This window comes from Lissotriton vulgaris, unplaced genomic scaffold (genome assembly GCF_964263255.1).
Source record: "Lissotriton vulgaris unplaced genomic scaffold, aLisVul1.2 SCAFFOLD_3338, whole genome shotgun sequence".
NCBI classification, from domain to species: Eukaryota; Metazoa; Chordata; class Amphibia; order Caudata; family Salamandridae; genus Lissotriton; species Lissotriton vulgaris.
The window spans coordinates 31859-51238 of NW_028251673.1; the positions used below are offsets into that span (position 1 = coordinate 31859).

Sequence of the window (19380 nt, forward strand, 5' to 3'; positions counted from 1 at the left end):
GAGTGTAATTTCTGACATCCCCAAGTAGATTTTTACAGGTGTTCTCATAGTCGGTTGTATTCTGGATAACAGTCCCTCCGCCCTTGTCTGCAGGCTTTATAGTTATGGAGGTGTTGTTTTTTAATTGTTGTAATGCCTGGAATTCAGCTGTACTGAAATTTCCGAATGTTCTCGGGTTCTGGCAATTTTCTAGGTCTTTGAAAACGGCTTGCTCAAAAGCAGTTATGGCCGCTGGTATTGTGTGCGGAGGAGGAATGAAAGTAGAACTTGGTCTTCATCCTGTGTCACCTTTCCTAACTGATTCCATTGGGTCAGTTTTTCCATCAAAAAACGCTTTCAATTTCAGTTTGCGGAAAAATCCAGCCAGTTCGCAGTGCAACTTAAATTTGTCAGGTTTAGCTGTAGGTACAAAACCTAACCCTTTTTCCAATACTTGGATCTCCGCAGGAGTTAGTGTTCTAGCAAATAGATTAGTCACTAGACTCATACTCCGCTCGGGCCCGGCTGCTGGTTGCTCTGGGTGTGGTTCGCTACCGAGTCGTCCTCTTGCCAGGTTACTCTGGTGTTGCCTCTCCTTTTGCCTCGGCCTCTCCGGCCGCTCTCTAAAAAAGGCTGTCTATACTGCTGTTGAAAATTGGCCAGGGGCATGAAGCCTGGGTTCCAGCCCATGAATGGGTAGGGTGGCTGTTGGAAGGCATAAGGGTGTGTGCCCATCCCCATTTGTGGAGGATACCACTGTTGGTGGTTACCTTGATTTCCATGTCCACCTCTTTGGTTCTATTGCCACGGTTCCCTCTTCTTTTTGTTTGTTTAAAAGAGTTGTTGCTAGAACCACTGCTATTCGATGAATCATCGTCTGAATAATCGGAGTTGTTGGCATTGCGTGCTGGTGGAGTGAATGAAGCGGCAGAGTAGGGGTACACTTTTTCGAACTCGAACTTCTTTTGGTCTTTTTGAAGTTTGGTTGCCTTCGATTGCATCAGGTTGTCTTTGTATTCATTCATCTCCTTGTTTAATTCATCTAGTCGTTTTTTGTAGCCGGTGATAGTGGATTTAAAGTGAGATTCAGTTTCTCTGATTTCTACCATAAGGGATTCCGAGAGTCTCAGTGCTGTCTTTATTATTAAGACCATCCAATCGCGTGTGCAGTGCCATGCGATTGATGCCCAGTCCTTCCTAAAGGCAGCATCATTGAGAAAGATGCGCGGGGCATTTGCCACCAAAAGGCCTTTCGGGCTGTGTTGGATGTTAGATAGCCCTTAAGGATCGTGCCATGAAGAACAGTACGTATATGCTCTTTCTTTTTCTCTGACAGGTTTTCCCATTCAGCAGTGTTGGCTATTGCTTGTGATATGTGTGGATCTGCAAAGATTGCAGCATCTGACATCAACTCCTCGATTTCCGCCTCAGAGTATGTCAGACCCAGGTTCGCCATAGTGAGATATTAGTATTAAAAGAACAAGCAATGATAGGGGGTTGTTATTATCTTGCTTGAGGTAAAAAAAGCTCTCACAGCTGTGCGCTGCTATGATATATGTCAACAAAGGGAGAGGTAGGGAGAATCAAGGACACTCTCTTAATCCCCGGTTAAATGCAATACAACAAAAGAAGAGAGGTCTGGTCAGTCACAGGACTGCCAGGAATATGGAGCAAATGATAGGAGGGTTTTAACACAATCACTCTGATTGAGTAGGAAGGCCCTCACACACCGACCTGGTCAGTGTCATGCTTCATCATCGGGCCCCACCGAAGAGACCGAGTGTCTCTTCGGTGTGCTGCGACGCCAGAAAGACTGCGGAGCTGGTCGTGTGGGGAGGACGTGTTGTGAAAAATAGAAATTAAGAGTGCCTAACAGGGTATCAAAAAAACTTTAATGAGTGATCCCTAAGACACGTGTAGGTGGTATATGTGTCTGAATTTAATTGCCAAGGTTGTTAGGATTTGGTTAAATTCAGCTAAATACCACATGGTTAAATTAATCAGTCAACATGTTTCTGCCGTACTAGTGGTATGTATTCACCAAGGCATTCTTCAGGACTATACCCCGGCGGTATGGACACTCTAATAGTCCACCCTAACCTGGGGACGTGAAAGTGAAAAAAGAAAAGTGAAAAAAAGTGCTTAAAAATTAGAAGAGCAAATGCTCATTCTAAAAAAAAACCAAATTCAGGGGTGTATCAGCACCTGTAAGAGAGACTATACAAACAAACAAATATAGACATACATACAATTAGTATATGCTAGGGTAAAGTTATCATAGTGCTCCTAAGATGGTGGCAAACTTTTGTGTGCACACAATAGATGATATCTTATGCACCATCCAAGTAGCCCTTGGGGATGTTGTAGCATTATATACTAGGAGGTGAAGTGCTAGAGGTGGTTTAAAACTACGATTGTAGAGGGGGGAGTAAAAACACGATGTGAATTCTCCATAAGGAGGGATCAATTTGACCAGAGGGTCGGTGACCCCCCTAAGATGGTAAATATGGAGGGTATCTCACTTTAAAATAGGGCGCTACTAGCACCATGGGTCTCGGGAGGAGGATTGGAGCGCGCCTGGCACATCCTAAGAAAGGAAAGAGTTAAATGTCATTGCAACCTAAGCGTACAGGTACTTAGCTTGTGGCGATCGTAAAAATCGTTCCGCTGAGAATGGAGACTCACGCCCTCAGCGCTCTCAACCCGCCTCTCAACCTGCAAGAATCCTCAGAACCGGACCCCGACGATGGAGAGCGGGGCCGGTGAATGCGTTTAAAAGCGCTGTGTTTTCGTTTCAGCGCGCGATTCCGGGTTGGGCGTGTCTCGCTCAAAGCGAGGCTTGGGACGCACACGCCCATGTGGGCGGAGTGCATTTAGCTTTCAAAACGAGGCTTGGAGTAGCGGGCCTATCGTTCAAGGTTTACAAGTCAGTGTTTGTCAAGCTTACGGTTGCTGAGGCAACAAAGCGCTCGTTTCCTTGCACCGTGATGTGCAAATACCTTTGGCTATAAAGAGATTAGAAAGGAATTTAGCACTGCTATGTTTAAGGGGATAATTGTGAGGCATTCGGTGTAAATTGCACAGACTATTGGGGAAATTCTAGAGCATTTGTGCTTGGCTATCAGACATGATCCAATAATAAAGCATTGATAGTAAAATGCACCGGTTTTTTCAGTATTCAGAGCAGATCCACTCAGACCACCTTTGTATTTTGTTTTCAGATACAGTTTCAGAAATATGAGGCTGGAAGCCAGGGGGTTCATGATAGGACTGCAAGACGATCAGGGGGTTCATGATAGGACTGCAAGACGATCTCCATCATACACTGCATTGATAAGGATGTGATTAAACAACAAGCTTCTTACAAATTGTTGTGGGATTGCTATGAGGTCTTCAGAGGCCACGCCCCCTTTCTCCAACACTCTGCAAACACGCCTCCTGGAGCACTACTTATTGAGGGATGAAGTTTACTTTACTCCTGAGCGGCCTTTGGGGAGAGGAAGCCCTCCTGGTACCTCCTGTAAGTCCTTCACAGCGGGATTCCAGAGAGCGGGTCTGAGGCCGCACCAACATATTAAATAACTTCTGTATAGTATAATTATTACTTAAAAGAGTACTGGAAGAACAAATTTACAAACGTAAGTGAACGTACCTCTTTAAAATGTTTTTCACATCCTAGAGAGAAATGAAGAAAGAGGACAAAGTAAATATCCAAACACGCATACATTGAAGCATTCATTTCCTTTGTAGATGGCCCTGATCTGTGATTGAAGGAAAGGTAGCATCTAGATATCAGAGAATACTATATAATCAACATATCTTCAGCATTTACCATTTTTATTTTTCTGACTGATAGTTGTTTAGTCACAGAACAACCTGACAGTATCAGATCAGGAAAACTTGCAATAAATACCAGAGATGGCTGCATGCACAATGGGAGTTCACTCAGGTTTCCTTTAAATCATTTGTGATCATCAGGCTATCATGCACATTTAAAATTTAAGAGCATTATGAGCATTGTTCATGAGCATTTTGATGTAGAAATAGAGAAGGCTCCCTTTCTTAATGTGGGCTGTACAAAGTCTGGCAGAGGCATGCAGAAAGGACAAGGAGTGAGACAGAGCAGGGTTGCTGCACTGTCAACTACTTTAATTGAATGCCTATGTTGTTTAAACTACACTGCCTATGACACATGCAGAGGGTGATATGGTTGGCGGATTGGTAATGTGGCTCATATGGCAGAAAATTCAAGCATGCTCTGTAGGTGTAGAACAGCACTCCTATTTAATGAAAAAGTCTGTTAATAATGTACATCAAGTTCAATGAGTAAGTGAGCAGTCTCATGTGGGGAATGCCCTATTCCCCTTCTACTGTAAGCTCTGTTGAGGCCAGGGAACACCTGGTCTATGAGGCGCTCAACTATGTCCCTCAGGCTTCAATACCCTGGAACTCAAATATCTAACAATCATCAATTTTTATCCTAAAGAAACTTTTCTAATGATTCACAAAACATACACTGTGTTAATCTTGTGAAAACACTCAGCTTTATGTCACTTTTATGGAACGAAAACGATCTGTGTGCATCATTAAAATATTACCATCCACATAGTAAACAAATCATCACAGTAAATCATTGGTCTGTCAAACAGGGAACAAAATAAACAAACAAAAACACCCAATGCATTTCGGGTCTAATTCGACCCTTCTTCCGGGGCAACCAATGATACTGAATTCTAAACTGTCACAATTGATGAGAATTCCACTTAGTACATTCAAAACTTGATAGTGCTAGGTTCGTCTAGTAGGCAATCTGCCAAATGTGTGACTCTGTAGAGATCAATCGCCTAGAGAATGTAACTTCATGTGTTCACAAATTTACTCCAAGACTCTAATTTTAAGTTGAACTCTTGCCCTCAACCTGTGCGATATCAGGTCCACCGTATCAAGCGGAGTGTCGTTCACCTGCAGGCTTTCAATACGCCCGCGAACATCCAAATTGCCAAAACGCCTGTCACCCGTTCCTGAGCATCAAAATTCCACCACAACAGACAAGACTCCGTCCTCCATTGCTCGATATGAAAATACCCGCGGGTATTTTCATATGAATTTTCATTCAGAGTTCAACTGAAAATTCAAGCAACCACAATTGTATATATACAGCTCTAGCTTGTCACGGTGCTTTACGCCCAATGTGATAAACTGGACGCTTTTTGCTAATAATACTCGAAGCTATAAGAAGACACCCACAGACCTGCTGCAGTGGCCCCCACCCAGTTCTTGGCCCCACTCACATTTCCTAGCTTACCTGAAGATCACTGGTAAGAGCTTGCTGGCCTGACTTCAGAAGTTGTAATCAAATTAGTAATACAAAATTTAGCAACAGAAAAACCCCTGGATTAGTTCTCTCTTAAATATTATATAATGTTTGCAACTCACCTGGTTCCCCGCTTAACTGCAATATATATATATAGAAACCCTCTAGATAGGCATTCTCCCTTGTACCCAGTTTGTTCCTCCTATTATCAATATCCAAGCCTGATCGAGATCCAAATGAATTGCAGTGACAGTTACCACAAACCAAAAGGAGTGGGGCAGGTGGAGGAGGCACACGGGTGGAAAAAGGGAGGGGGAACACGAGGGGAGTTTAATATTAACTTTTATAAAAAGGAAGACTTACATCAAGCTGCCGGCTGCCTCCCACTCCTCACCTTCCTAGTCCCAGGAGCTGCTGGGACAGCATCAAAAACTTCCTGTGCAATCCCCGTGCTGCCCTCATGCTACGAGTGCAGCACGGGATTGACTTGAGCGGGCTAGTGTGACGCTCCGCTCAGGACAGGGACTCTGTGCTGTTTCTTCTACCTGGCTGTTCATTACAGCTGAGTTGGAGAAACCTATGGATGCATGTGTGTTTGGCCAGCCTACATCGGCCAGCCAAAGACACATGCACACTTAGAAGTACAGGAGCCACTCCTTTGCCCCCCTCTCATAGTCCTGGCCCCACCCCTCCCTGCACACGATGGCTGAGCCAGAAGGTAAAAAATAAAACAATGATAGAATATGGTTTAATTTTTCACCTGTTAGCTCTGAGCCAGTGAGGCTACGCTCCTCCGCCACTGCAGAGGAGCTGCCCCTGCTCAATTGCCTTCTTTCAGGCCACTGCTTATCTTGGGTACTGACTACAAAATATTAAGCAAGATTCTAGCACACAGATACTTACAAATACTCCCTGCGCTTATCCACTCAGATCAACATGGATTGTGCCTGGTTACAGTAACTCCCTAAACATCCGCAGGTTTCTCCACATCATGGACAGAGTTTCTTTCCAATTTCCTCAATCTGCCTGTCTAGTGCTGGATTTGGAGAAGGCCCTTGATGCACCTGACTGAGGTTATCTTTACCAGGTTCTACCTGGGCTAGGAGTATGTAAGTGCTTGCTCCCCCTGATTCGACTACTCCCTCTTCACATGTTCTAATGGGCAACTTACTCAAAAAAGCATTAACATTCTGGAGACCTTTCCTTAGATGGATACTTGCTCTCTTTTGAACAACACATAGCACAGCACAGTATTCATACGGGGCAGGTTCTAATGCACAGGCAGCTTCGGCAGACCGGTTGTATGCTATGGGGAATCCCTCATGAGGAGCCACAAATTCACACAGTTACACATAAAATGTTTGTAATGAGTCCATGTTGACTTTTAGCTACCTGGCTAAAAAAATATACTTTGTGGCAAATGTAATTTGGAAGGGGGTTCCTTACTTTTTCTTGCAAAAGAAGCTTGTATATAAATGTGAATTTACATGTACATATGTCAGTTGTTTGATAGTTGTATGATAGTTGTAAATATTGTAAATGTTTGTATTAAGTGTGTTTTTCTCACCCATGAAAAAATGTTTCCAAAAATGATTGAAAATTTATAAAAGGGTTTAAATAAAATAACCCATACAAACAAAAGGTTCCCCCTTGTTTGTATTCTCGAAAGTTGTGAGAATATCCTCCTGAGGGCCAGCACTCATTTTCTTCTTCACTAGTTGGCATCTACAAGCACACAAAGCAAAGTAAGGTTCACAGAGCTCACCCTCTTGTTAGCTAAATGGATTATAACCTTAAAGAGACATGCGTCATTGCCCCCAACGGTTGCATCTTGGAGGCAAAGAAGAGGCAAGAGCTTCCCTAAACACCCCATCCCTATGTAATGGGATGATATGTTGAACCACTATCAACGCATTAATAAAGATGACTCCCTCCCCCACCATGTTAAATGTGAGTGGCTGATACTTCTCCTCCCTGTGACCACTCCCCTGTCCTTGGCATGCCGGCAACTACTTCCAGCTCACAAGAAGCACCACACACCCTTGCTTTCCTCCCCTGCTTTCCTCCCCTGTATAGAACGCATTGTTGTATCTGTATTACCTTCCTGTGCCTGGGTAGTCCCCTTGCTCGCATAGACAGAAGCCACACAACAATCACAGACTTCCCACTGCTCAAGTATTGTCCGAAAGTTCACATTTTTTCACCCTTTGTCTTTTTTAAGCATAATTCCTCATAGTAGCACAGTGATGTTTTCATTAATTGGGTAAAAAGGAGTTTAATTGGTGTATTATGAACACATCAACATTATCTGTAATCTCCTAGAAAGCTTTGCAGATACTGTCTGTCATGGTCTAAATTAAACATGCTTAATAAAAAGACTTGGTCAAAAAAGTGAGACAGAGGCCCAGCAGTGGAGAAGTGGATTAGGCTGGGGCATAGAGGAAAGACAGTAGGTAATACTCAACCACAGTAAGGAGGGTGATGCATCTGGTGCACACAGAGAGGGGAGCCTGCGGCATCCAGAGAGGATCAATATGTCAGGCAAAGGCACTCACAATAGACTGTAAGAGTGTATCGCGGAGACAGAATGGAGAGGAGAACAAGGTGGCCACACCGAACACGATGAGGAGTCACAGTACACCTAATGGACAGAATGGAAGACTGAGGAGGAACTGGAGCAGGGCTGAACAACCCACCAGGTGTTTAGGATGGCACCACACCTGCACTAGTGGTAGGTAGGGAAAAGCAAGGCGTGAGAGAGCAGATGACCAGACCGGTCACTCTTCTAGCACTGCCAAGTCTAGCAGTAGAAGAGCAAGAGTGCTTTATGTGTACACAAGAAACACACAGGACCTCACACATAAGTGTGTGTGTGTGTGTGTGTTTTAACAGTGATCAATGCAGCAATAAAAAGTAAGGAAAATAAAAGTCCACAGTTCGAAACCACCCTAATGTTAATCACAACTCCAAACAAGAGCTCAATTCATATCTTAGACTGCACTAGTGCTAACTCTACATACCTACATTTGACAGTTCCTCCTGTAAGCTGCTAGGCCTCCCCTCCCAAATAAATATGACAGCCTCCTCACACGTATGCACCCCTACATTCTCCAAGTGTCACTTGATAAAGTGTCTGCTCATTTTCCAGCACTTTAAAAATACATTAATTATTCCTCAGTGATTCTCTAGGAGCCACATAGCCTTCAAAATATTTTACTGACTCAATGGTCAAGCTAGACAGTTTTTGGTATACTTTCTTTGAGTATATGTTAAGGGTCCTGCCTTGCCTATTAGGAGATTAATTTGATTAATAAATCCCCATCACACACCACATCCCGGCTATCATTGACCGGAGTCCTGTTATTGTAAGATACAACAATACGCTCTTAGAACTATCTATAACTCCCAGAATTCGGTTGACATTTTTAAGGCCAGTGCTAGGCCTTTGTGACATTTTAATTGTGGTCTCGAACTTTGCAAAATTCTCAAACATACATTTCCAGGAATTCCCCAATAAGTGAAATTTCCATGAATTCCCCATTAAGTGAAATTTTGCAAAATTTCTTCAATAGAAGCCGAATGATTCAAGCAGAAAATCTATTACGGAAGACATTTTCTCCTTGAATGAGTTCTCTTCCAGGAATCTCGTACTGCTTTTGAACGCATGCTATGCCTTTGTATTGAATTTTCAGGTGAGACATTGCAAAATTATGTATCATACATTTTCACCTGATTTTCCATATTTTTTGTGAAATGTCACAAAATGAATTCTGCAGTTTTTTACAGGCCTAGACATTGTGCTGAATAATGCACAGGCTTGCTACAATCCCTTTACAGTTTTTATGTTGACGGCGGACCATCAACGCAGTCACCCCCGAGGAGACTAGGGGGCATATTATCAAGCCCCTTATCGCCGCGTTATCAGCACTTGTCTGCCAATTATGTGGGGATATTTGCATCTCCCTATTATCAAGGAAGTGTTAAGGCAATTCACTTGGCTTTAAGCCACATTAATTGACTTAACGCTGCCTTGATAATAGTGCCCTTTTAACGGTAAAATAATTGTGAAAGGGGGAGTGCAGTGGCTGTTGCGGTGGGCATTCCACCACAACACCCATTCACTTTGACGCTGCCACCTATTATCAAGCTTGTTGAAGTGAATGGGTGTTGCAGTGGAGTGGAATGCCCACTGCAAAACCCACTTCACGCCCCCTTTCACAATTAGTTTATCGTAAAAGGGGCACTATTATCAAGGCAGTGTTAAGTCAATGAATGTGGCTTAAAGCCACGTTAATTGCCTTACGCTCTCTTGATAATAGGGCGATGCAAATATTGTTGCGTTATCGGCAGAAAAGTGCTGATAACGCAGCGATAAGGGGCTTGATAATATGTCCCTTAGTCTTAAGGTGGCAAAACGAGGAGAAATGCTTCATTTCTCCTTGTTTTTGCTTTTTTCATGTGTTCTGCCTTGTGCAGTTGAGTCATATACAATCAATACATGAAGGTACTGTGGTACATGACCCTGTCACCAGGCAGGTCGCTCCTCTCGCCGTCACACAGCCCCTCCTGTGTGCCCTGATCCCGCTGCTGCCGCTCGCATTGGTATTGTGCCCCGCATATCTTTGACTGCTTGAATTCTGCTCTGTCATTTATTTTGTACTGTGTTTAGCACTTCTGTGTTCTTTTACCTCTGTGCCCTCTGCTTTGCCTCCGGTAACCCTCGCCCGCTCCCCCCCTTGTTTTTCCCGCTGCTGCGTCCCCGCCCCCCTGATCTCCTATTCGCTGCCCAGCTCCCGCCTCCCAGCTCTTCCTCCCTCCCACATCCCCTCATATGGACGCCGCGTCGCTGAGGCGCCACTGGCGCGCCTCAGTCAAGCCCATCTGCGCTTGGACCACGCCCAGCACCAGGACCCCTGGCCTCTGTGAATGTCACGATGCCCACCTCCGCTACGACTCCAGAACTCTCCACGCACCCAACACCGGGCGACCACGCACCTGCTGCCTGGTCGCCTCGAAGCGCACCCAAGGGCCCTTCTCCTGCCGGAACTGCAGCTTCACCAGCATCCGACCCGCTAACCCACCTACCAAAGAACCCAACTACCTCAGATGCATCCTTCTCAACACCCGCTCCACACGCAAACACGCCCTTGAACTCTAGGACCTACTGGACCCCAACACCCCAGACGTCGCCTTCCTGACAGAGACCTGGCTGAAACCGTCCTCGGCACCGGACATCGCCATAGTCACTCCGGAAGGCTACAAGGTCACCCGCAAGGACCGCACCAACGGAGCAGGAGGAGGAAACTCCATCGTCCACAGGAACACTCTCAAAATCTCGACAAACACCAACAACATCCTCAGCACCGCCAAACCCCTGCACTTCCAGATCCACACCAACCCCAACACCACCCTCAGAGGAACCCTCGTCTACAGACCCCCCCCAGGACCACAGTTCAACGAATCCATCGCTGACTTTGTCAGCACACATGCCCTTGCCTCTATGGACTACATCCTCGTAGGGGACCTGAACTTCCACCTCGAGAACAACAAAGACTCCAACTCTTCCACCCTGATCGGCAACCTCACCAACCTCGGACTCAAGACAACTTGTCACAACACCCACCCACTCCGCCAGCCACGCGCTGGGCCCCACCTTCACCGCAAGCCCCCACGTCTCCTTCAACCACACCACCGAACTCCATTGGACTGACCACTTCACCTTCCGGAAACCCACCATGCTCCACCGCACTCAACAGATCCCCCGCCACTGCTGGAGCAAAGTCACCGAAGACCAGCTAACCACCACCCTCGCCCGAAGCCCACCCACAGACCCGACCGACGCCGACTCCCGCAACCTTAGACAGTGGATCGACAACTGCGCCAACACCTTTGCTCCGCTCAAGAAACCCTCCAACAGCCACACCAGAAGAAAGAAAGAAAGCCAGCTGGTTCTCTAAAGACCTCCAGGCCTCCAAGCAAACCTGCCGAAAGCTAGAGAAGACCTGGATCCATGAACGAACACCGGAAAGCCACGCAGCCCAGAAGAACACCACCCGCAGACACCACGACCTCATCAGATCCGCCAAACAGGTCTCCTTTAAAGACCACCTAGACAACAACGCACACAACAGCAAAGAGCTCTTCAACATCGTGAAGGAACTCTCCAAACCCAGCTCCAACACCAACGGCATCCCACCTTCGCAAGACCTGTGTGACTCGCTGGCCACCTTCTTCCACCGCAAGATCGCAGACATCCATGACAGCTTCAATGCCACGACCGCCCTGGCAACCACTGAGACTCCCTCCTCCACGACCACCACCCGCACCAACTGCCTGATCTCCTGGACCAACATTAACAACGACGACACCATCAAGATCATGAACTCCGTCCACTCTGGATCCCCGTCTGACCCATGCCCACACAACATCTTCAACAAAGCCAGCACCACCTTCACCCCCCACCTCTGGAAAGCCAACAACATCTCCTTCGAGACAGCAACCTTCCTGGAGAGTTGGAAGTGCGCCTTACTCAAGAAGCCCAAGGCGGACCCCAAGGATCTCAAGAACTTCCGACCCATCTCCCTGCTGCCGTTCCCGGCGAAGGTAATCAAGAAGGCCGTCAACACGGCCCAGATTCCTCAAGGAGAACAGCATCCTGGACCCATACTAGTCTGGGTTCCGCAGCAACCACAGCACCAAAACTGCCCTCATCGCCACCACCGACATCAGGACCCTGCTGGACAATGGAGAAATCACGGCCCTCATCCTCCTGGACCTGTCAGCCGTCTTCGACATGGTCTGCCACTGCACACTACGAACACGCCTCCACGAGGCCGGGATCCAAGAGAAGGCCCTGGACTGAACAACCTCCTTCATCTCCGGCAGAACACAGAGCGTCAGCCTTCCCCCCCTTCCGCTCCGAAGCTACTGAGATAATCTGCAGTGTACCACAGGGCTCATCCCTCATCCCAACGCTGTTCAACGTCTACATGGCACCGCTCGCTCACGTTACCCGACTGCACGACCTCAACATCATCTCTTACGCTGACGACACCCAGCTGATCCTCTCCCTCACCAAAGACCCAATCACCTCTAAAACCAACCTCCACGAAGGAATGGAGACTGTCGCCGAATGGATGAGAAACAGCCGACTGAAGCTGAACTTGGACAAGACGCAGATCCTCATCCTAAGATCCACGCTCTCAGCCTGGGATGACTCCTGGTAGCCGACCGCACTAGGAACAGCTCCAACGCCCACCGACAACACACGCAACCTATGGGTCATCCTCAATGCGACTCTCCATGACGAAGCAGGTCAACGCCATCTCTTCCTCCTGATTCAACACCCGCCGCATGCTCCTCCGATCTACAAGTGGATTTCCACCGTAACAGGAAGGACGGTCACCCAGGCCCTCGTCAGCAGCAGACTGGACTATAGAAATGCCATCTACGCAGGAGCCTCGGTCAAACTCCTGAAATGGCTCCAATGCATCCAGAACGCCTCCGCACGCCTGATCCTCGACATCCTTCGCCGCAGCCACATCACACCCCACCTGAGAGACCTGCACTGGCTCCCCGTCAACAAGAGGATAACCTTCAAGCTCCTCACCCACGCACACAAAGCACTCCTCAACACCGGACCAGCATACCTCAACAGCCAACTCAGCTTCTACACCCCCACCCGCCAGCTCTGCTTGCCTACCACGCCCTCGCCACTGTCCCCCGCTTCCGAAGAGTGACCGCCGGGAGAGGATCATTCTCCCACCTCGCCGCCAAGACATGAAACACCCTCCCCATCCGCCTATGGCAGACCCAAGACCTACAGGAGACTCCTCAAAACCAGGCTTTTCAAACAGTAGCAGCATCCCCCCACCCCTTAGAGCTTGAGACCCTCATGGGTAAGTTGTGCGATTTACAAATGCTTTGATTGATTGATTGATTGAAAGGACAACAGGTGTAGCATAGCTATGATGAAGGGGAGGTGCGCTCACTCACAACATAATAGAGTTGCAATATTGTAGTCTCAGACACTTTGTGACATTTTTCCCTCAGTCTGAAAAATAAAGCAATATGAGTTAAAAGTGTTTTTTTCACTTTTTCTATGTGTTCTTAGGCTCTACAAGTAGAATAGGAAATGAAATTAAATGAAATGAAATGGAGTTTTATAAAGCGCATTTCTACCCGGAGGCCTCGTAGCGCTGCGGACGGGAGGGGGGAAAGATGCCAGACTGATTATTACTGAAAGAGGAATGTTTTCAGGTTTTTGCGGAACTTAAGAAGATCCGGTTCGCTGCGCAAAGTGAGAGGCAGGGAGTTCCAGTCGGAGGCAGCGTTTCACGAAAAGGAACGGCCTCCCCACCTAGCTCGTTTGAGGTTTTTTTGTTGAAGCTAGAAAGGTTGTAGTGGAACGTAGTGATCTAGGAGGGTGGTACGGAGTGACTAAGGAGCAGATCATTGCAGGACCTTTTTGCCACATAGCTTTGTGCGTTATGCACATCGCCTTGAATTTTATCCTGGCCTGTATGGGCAGCCAGTGCAGTTTTCTCATGGCGGCAGTGCCTGAATGTCTTCGGGGAAGTCCGAGGAGGAGACGTGCAGCCGCATTCTGGGTGACCTGGAGCTTTTTGACAGAGCTTACCAGAGCGCCCATATAGAGGGCGTTCCCGTAGTCCAGGCGGGACAGGATAATTGACTGCACCATTATCCTCCGGGCCTGAAAAGGGAGGAGAGGCAAGATTTTTCTCAGCATCCTCATCAGGCCGAAGCATGTGGCAGAGAGTTTGGTGGCTTGCTGATTAACCCCTTCGCTGCGGCGGCTATTCCGCCGCAGCGCTAAGGGGGCAGGGCGGCCGCGCGGCGGTCCCATGCTCGTGATGGAACCGCTCCGTCACGGCCCGGGGGTGAGCTGTGCTTGTGATGGAACGGTTCCGTCACGGCCCTGCCCGCTCAATAGAACGCGCCGCACAGGTGCGGCGAGCGGGCCGTGACGGAACCGTTCCGTCACCAGCACAGCCCACCCGAGGCTCGTGACGGAACGGTTCCATCACAAGCATGGGAGGGGTTAAAGCTTAAGTTGTTATCAAGCCATATTCCCAGACTTTTGATCTGGTCTTTAGGTTCTGGAGGCCCACCCATGCAGGTCGGCCAGTCAATGGTGGCTATAGGTGAAACGGATTTTCCCAGGAACATCAGTACCGTTTTTTCCCCATTCAGTTTTAAATGGGAGAGTGCCATCCATTTGGTTATTGCTTCTAGACAGCTGCCCAGGTTACTGGGCGTGCCCTCAGGGTGGTTCAGGGCCACCACTAATTGGGTGTCGTCTGCATAGGTTACAATTTCAAACCAAAAGGATGCACTATCTCTGCCAGAGGCTCCATATAGACATTAAAAAGGGTAGGGCTTAGGGAGGAGCCCTGGGGCACTCCCCGGTTGAGGGGCCATGCTTTGGATTGGGTGGCACCCTCCGATACCTGGAACGTCCGGCCGTCTAGCCTAGGAAGGATTGTAGCCAGGTGAGGGCCTGGCCTGCGACTCCAAGATGTTTTAAGCGAAGAACCAGGATATTATGATCCACGGTATCAAAGGCGGCACTCAGGTCTAACAGCATAATTGCCGTAGTGCCGCCTTGATCCATGTGCTTCCGGGCTAACTCAGTTACTGTTAACAAGGTGACCTCAGTCCCCAGCTTTGGGCGGAAGCCTGCTTGAGAGTCATGGAGTAAGTTGTTAGCCTCCAGATGGTTAACAAGAGTGGAATTGATATGCTTCTCAAGCAGCTTGGTCACCCATGGGAGAAGAGAGATCGGACGATAGTTAGCCATGGCTGCTGGGTCGAGGTTAGGTTTTTTTAGTAGTGCTCTGACCTGCGCACACTTCCATGCCTTTGGTACAGTTCCTGTAGTGATAGAGGTATTCAAGATGTTTAATAAGAATGGTCTAATAGTGTCCGCAACCGTCAGCAGATGGCACGGGGGGCAGGGTCAGTGGGAGAGCCTGATGACACTTTTAACATTATTGCGTTCAAGGAGTCCTCATTAAGCAGTGGAATTTCCACTAGCTGGCAGTTGGAGTTTGCGGGGGTGTTTTGCGCGTCCGGGGGATTATGTTCATTTGAAGTAAAGGAAAGGGAGATGGACTGTATTTTTTGGGGAAAGTACTCTGCCTGCTTGTCGCAGCCGTTTTGGGCTTCTTTTGGGTCAGGGGGGTTTGGTTGAGTTTTAATCAGTGTTTTGGCAATTCAGAAGATTTCCCTCGGGCGTTGGCTGCCATCCTTATCTTTTGCTTGTAAAACACAGATTGTGCCAGTGTGATTTCGGCCAGTGTGATTTCTGTCGTGTGCCCCTATGGTCTGTCTCCAATTCCTCTCTAATTTCCTACAACTTTGCTTTAACTCTTTCAGTTTAGGAGTATACCGCGGTGCATCTTATGACTTAGTTTTTTTCTTGAGAATTTTCAAGGGGGCCACAGAGTCCAATGAGGTCTGTATCCACTCATTGAAATATTTATTAAGTGAATCTGGGTCATCCCCTGAAAGTAGAGGGGTGGCTAAGAGGGAATTTGTCCATTGGTTAGCTGATACCTTCGACCAATTCCTCCCCATTAGTGTGGCAAAGGGATGGGGCCGAGGGGGGTTCGGGATTTCCCAGACTAGCGGTACCAACAGGTGGTCCATCCAGGGAAAGGGATTGGAAGGCCTACATGAAGCCTATGGTCATTACTGAGGACGGTGTCTAATAGATGGCCTTTGTTGTGCGTTGGTTCGAAAGAGCTAAACAGATCAGACAGAGTAGAGGATGAATTAGCATAAAAAACAAGCACATCAAAGTATTTGGTACAGGAGTGAGGTTTGACAAAAGCAGATACAAAGTTCCCATTTACAAGTCTTTTAGTGGTAAAGTTGTGTCCTACATATGACCTAGATGCACTGCTTAATTTGAGCTAGCACTCTGCAGCGCCACTTAATTCTCAACACCAGCACAAAGGACAGGCCACCACACAGGGGTACGGTTTGTCTAAATTTGAGGTGAGCACAGCAAATGTGTTTAATGATTCAATATACATAAAAATTAATAATACCTGCCATCCAGGTCATTCTGATAGCTTTGGGGCAGAATAGTTAGAATTGTCACACTTGTGTGAACATTAGTAGTTGTGCTGGTACTGTCAGAGCTCGTAGGGGTAATAGGTGGTGCATTCCACCGGCCTCTTGAGAAGGGCCTGAATACCTACTTTTTTTAAAGTTTTTTTTTTTTTTACAAATTTTGCACTGCCTAGATGTGATATACTGCTGAATTTCCAGGAGGGAGATACACTTACAATAATTTACTCCAATGCATGCCTATATCGACTGTAATTATCTGCAATAACTTAAGAGCAGCAGCCACTTGAAATCATAGGATACACTTAACAGTACCTTTCCATTTTATTCTACGTGTGTTCATGTTATTTCTTCTATATACTGAACATGACATTTAAATAATGTCTTGATTATCAAATGTACTGTTAGATCTAGTGTGGAAGGTTTCATGGCAATCAGGGTTTACCATGCTCCAATAGAGACACATCTAGCCATTTAGCATTAGTGTCCAGGGGGCACCATACTGCTAAATCCCAAATTGGATTGTAAGTACTTCTCTTTAGCACCTAACTATCACAGGCTAGTAAGACCAAGCAGTCCTAGACACACCCAAGCAAGTGGTGAGGGCTAGACTCAGCAAACAACAATTCCATCAATAAGGCTACCACTTAAACTCAGTTCCCACTAGATACAGTTCAGCGTCAAACTCTTCAGTCATTACGCTTGAAAGGAGTAATATATTGGTGTATATTATGGAGCAGGCCGGTGTGCACCACCACAAAGACAGCAAGTTGTTGCAGGATTTCTGCACTTGAACACAGAAACCGGACAGACCCAAAACAAAGACACCATCCAAATTGAAGGACCCTAGATTGAACCCACTCAGAATCAGTAACACTAATCAATCTAGCCACACAAAGAGGGGAACCAGGAAGAAAAATCCCAGCCTCATAGATAATCAAATTAAAACCATGATGTTAGTGCATTAAATGTTTCAGAGCTTCCTGCTGAAATCAGATACCCTTAATATCTCATAAGCTGCCCGCTGCACTTCACAGTTAAAATATCTCGGTGCTTGGCTGGCCATGAGTCCTGGACACATCTCCACAACCGTACAATGGATCTACACTTTGATTGCGGCGCTGGGAGCAGCATGGCCTCACCTAACTGCCAATCTTACTGCCTCCACTCCCGGAGAAGACACAGATGTGGTCCTTGCACTCTTGTGGGGGCAACTAAAGGTAGACACCAGCACTCTGTAGTCAGCAACCCTTCCTGCACAGCGGAGGGGCAACCTCAAGGTTCTCTAGGAGTTGGGCTGATGAACGCCTTCGATGGCAGGCTCTCCTCTGTAGGATGGAATCCAGCAATCCTCTTCCCAAAAGGCAGAGCCAGTCTCCTCTCCAGTCAGTGCAGCACAGCATTTAGAAGGAAACCTAACCAAGACTCAAGGTCAGATTCAGAGTCTGGTGGGCAGGCCACCAGCCTGCTGGGTCAGAGAAGGGTATAGCCTCTGCTCCCTTTGCAGAAGACTGACCAGATATTTAGATGCTGCAGTGGTTGCTCTGAAAACAGAGTAACTTTATGGGAGCTGTGCTTGATGTGCCCACTCTGAAGAATGTATTTTTTGTTTTTCAGGTATACATTCACAAAGCAGGAGTTCTTCTAAAAAAATAAATCCTCTTATGATGCCTAAATGCAGGAAGTTTTTTCTTCTCATAAGGGGACAATGGAGCAATGTTCCTGTCTGCGACTGCTATGGCTCACAGGGGTTACATACAGGCAAATGTTGTGGGAGCGCCTAATACAGCTGTCTGACTTCAGTATGATCTGGCAGTCCTGTGGCAGAGAGGCCAATAGAGACAGTCACTGTTCTACAGTATTAATCAAGCTCTTCCCCTGACTCTAAAAGAGCTGGGTTACCACAACGTATGATGTGGGAGCACCACCAATTTATGGTCCACTAAACTCAAGATTACCCTCTAAATCCCTTATCTCCAGCCTGCTAAATGGAGGTCAGAAATTAGCAGATTCAGGGGCTGGGTTAAAGCCATTGTTCAATAGTGATGGGTTACAGCCCTGCCCTGCCCTACATCTTAAATGATCCTGGAACAAGGTATGTTTAGGCCGGTCAGTATTTATCCCCAGAGCCCAACAATAAGCTCTTCTTTTTTTTTAAAATATACTTTTATTGACAACACGGGAAAAAAACCCAGAAAAATCATTTAAGAAGAATTTAAAGTGAAACAATAGAATGATAACAAATCCATACAGAGATACAATTTTGCCGGATCAAAGGAATTCAATCAGTCATACATTTATATTAAACTAATAAAGTAAATAAATTTGCAGCCTTCACAATTGATAAGCCTCAAAATTCATTAAGCACAGAGGAGATGTTACAATATGGTTATGAAAATATTCCCCAAATTTTATCCAGTTTCATCATCGATCGCACTCCCCTTATTTTAGCTAATGCTAACTCTATGGTGTAAATTTCATTAACCAGAGTCCACCATTCCATAATGTGCGGTGGTTTTAAAGAAATCCAAGCCCTAGCAATAGTCAATCTGGCACACAAAAATAAAATAGTGATTAGATCTTTATATGGACAGATTATTGATGGTATATCTAATAAAACGGTGCTCACTGAGAAGGGAGAAAGAATTATCTGTTTCTGATTAAGAATGTTTTCGAATCCAGACCAGAACTCAGACAATGCCGGGCATAAGAGAAACATATGTTCTAAGTCTGCCGCCATTAGATCGCATTTGGGATATTTAGAACGATTATTTGATGGGCTATTTTGAGACCATTTTGATATTCTTTGTGGGGTATAATATAAGAGACATATAGTTTTATATAGCTGGAGCCTTAAACTAGAGGACTGAACCACACGATTAATGCTACAAAGTGAGGCTGAAATCTGATTAGAAGTTATATTAGTGCCTAGTCTTATAGTCCACTTTGTGGCAAGTTTTATAAAGTCATCCACCTTGTATTGATTAAGG

At 46.5% G+C, this 19380-nt stretch overlaps 1 protein-coding gene across 1 annotated transcript in view; it reads right to left on the bottom strand.

Annotated features, from left to right (window-relative positions):
• Window positions 1-2899: 2899 nt before the first annotated feature.
• The window catches only part of LOC147662812 (E3 ubiquitin-protein ligase TRIM17-like), a 113169-nt gene continuing 96688 nt past the window's right edge, over window positions 2900-19380 (bottom strand). The window contains exons 4-5 of the mRNA XM_086950896.1: window positions 3632-3654; window positions 2900-2984 (exon numbers count right to left, since the gene is read on the bottom strand). Coding sequence (XP_086807022.1) covers window positions 2900-2984; window positions 3632-3654 — 108 coding nt within the window. The remainder of the gene's footprint in view (window positions 2985-3631; window positions 3655-19380) is intronic.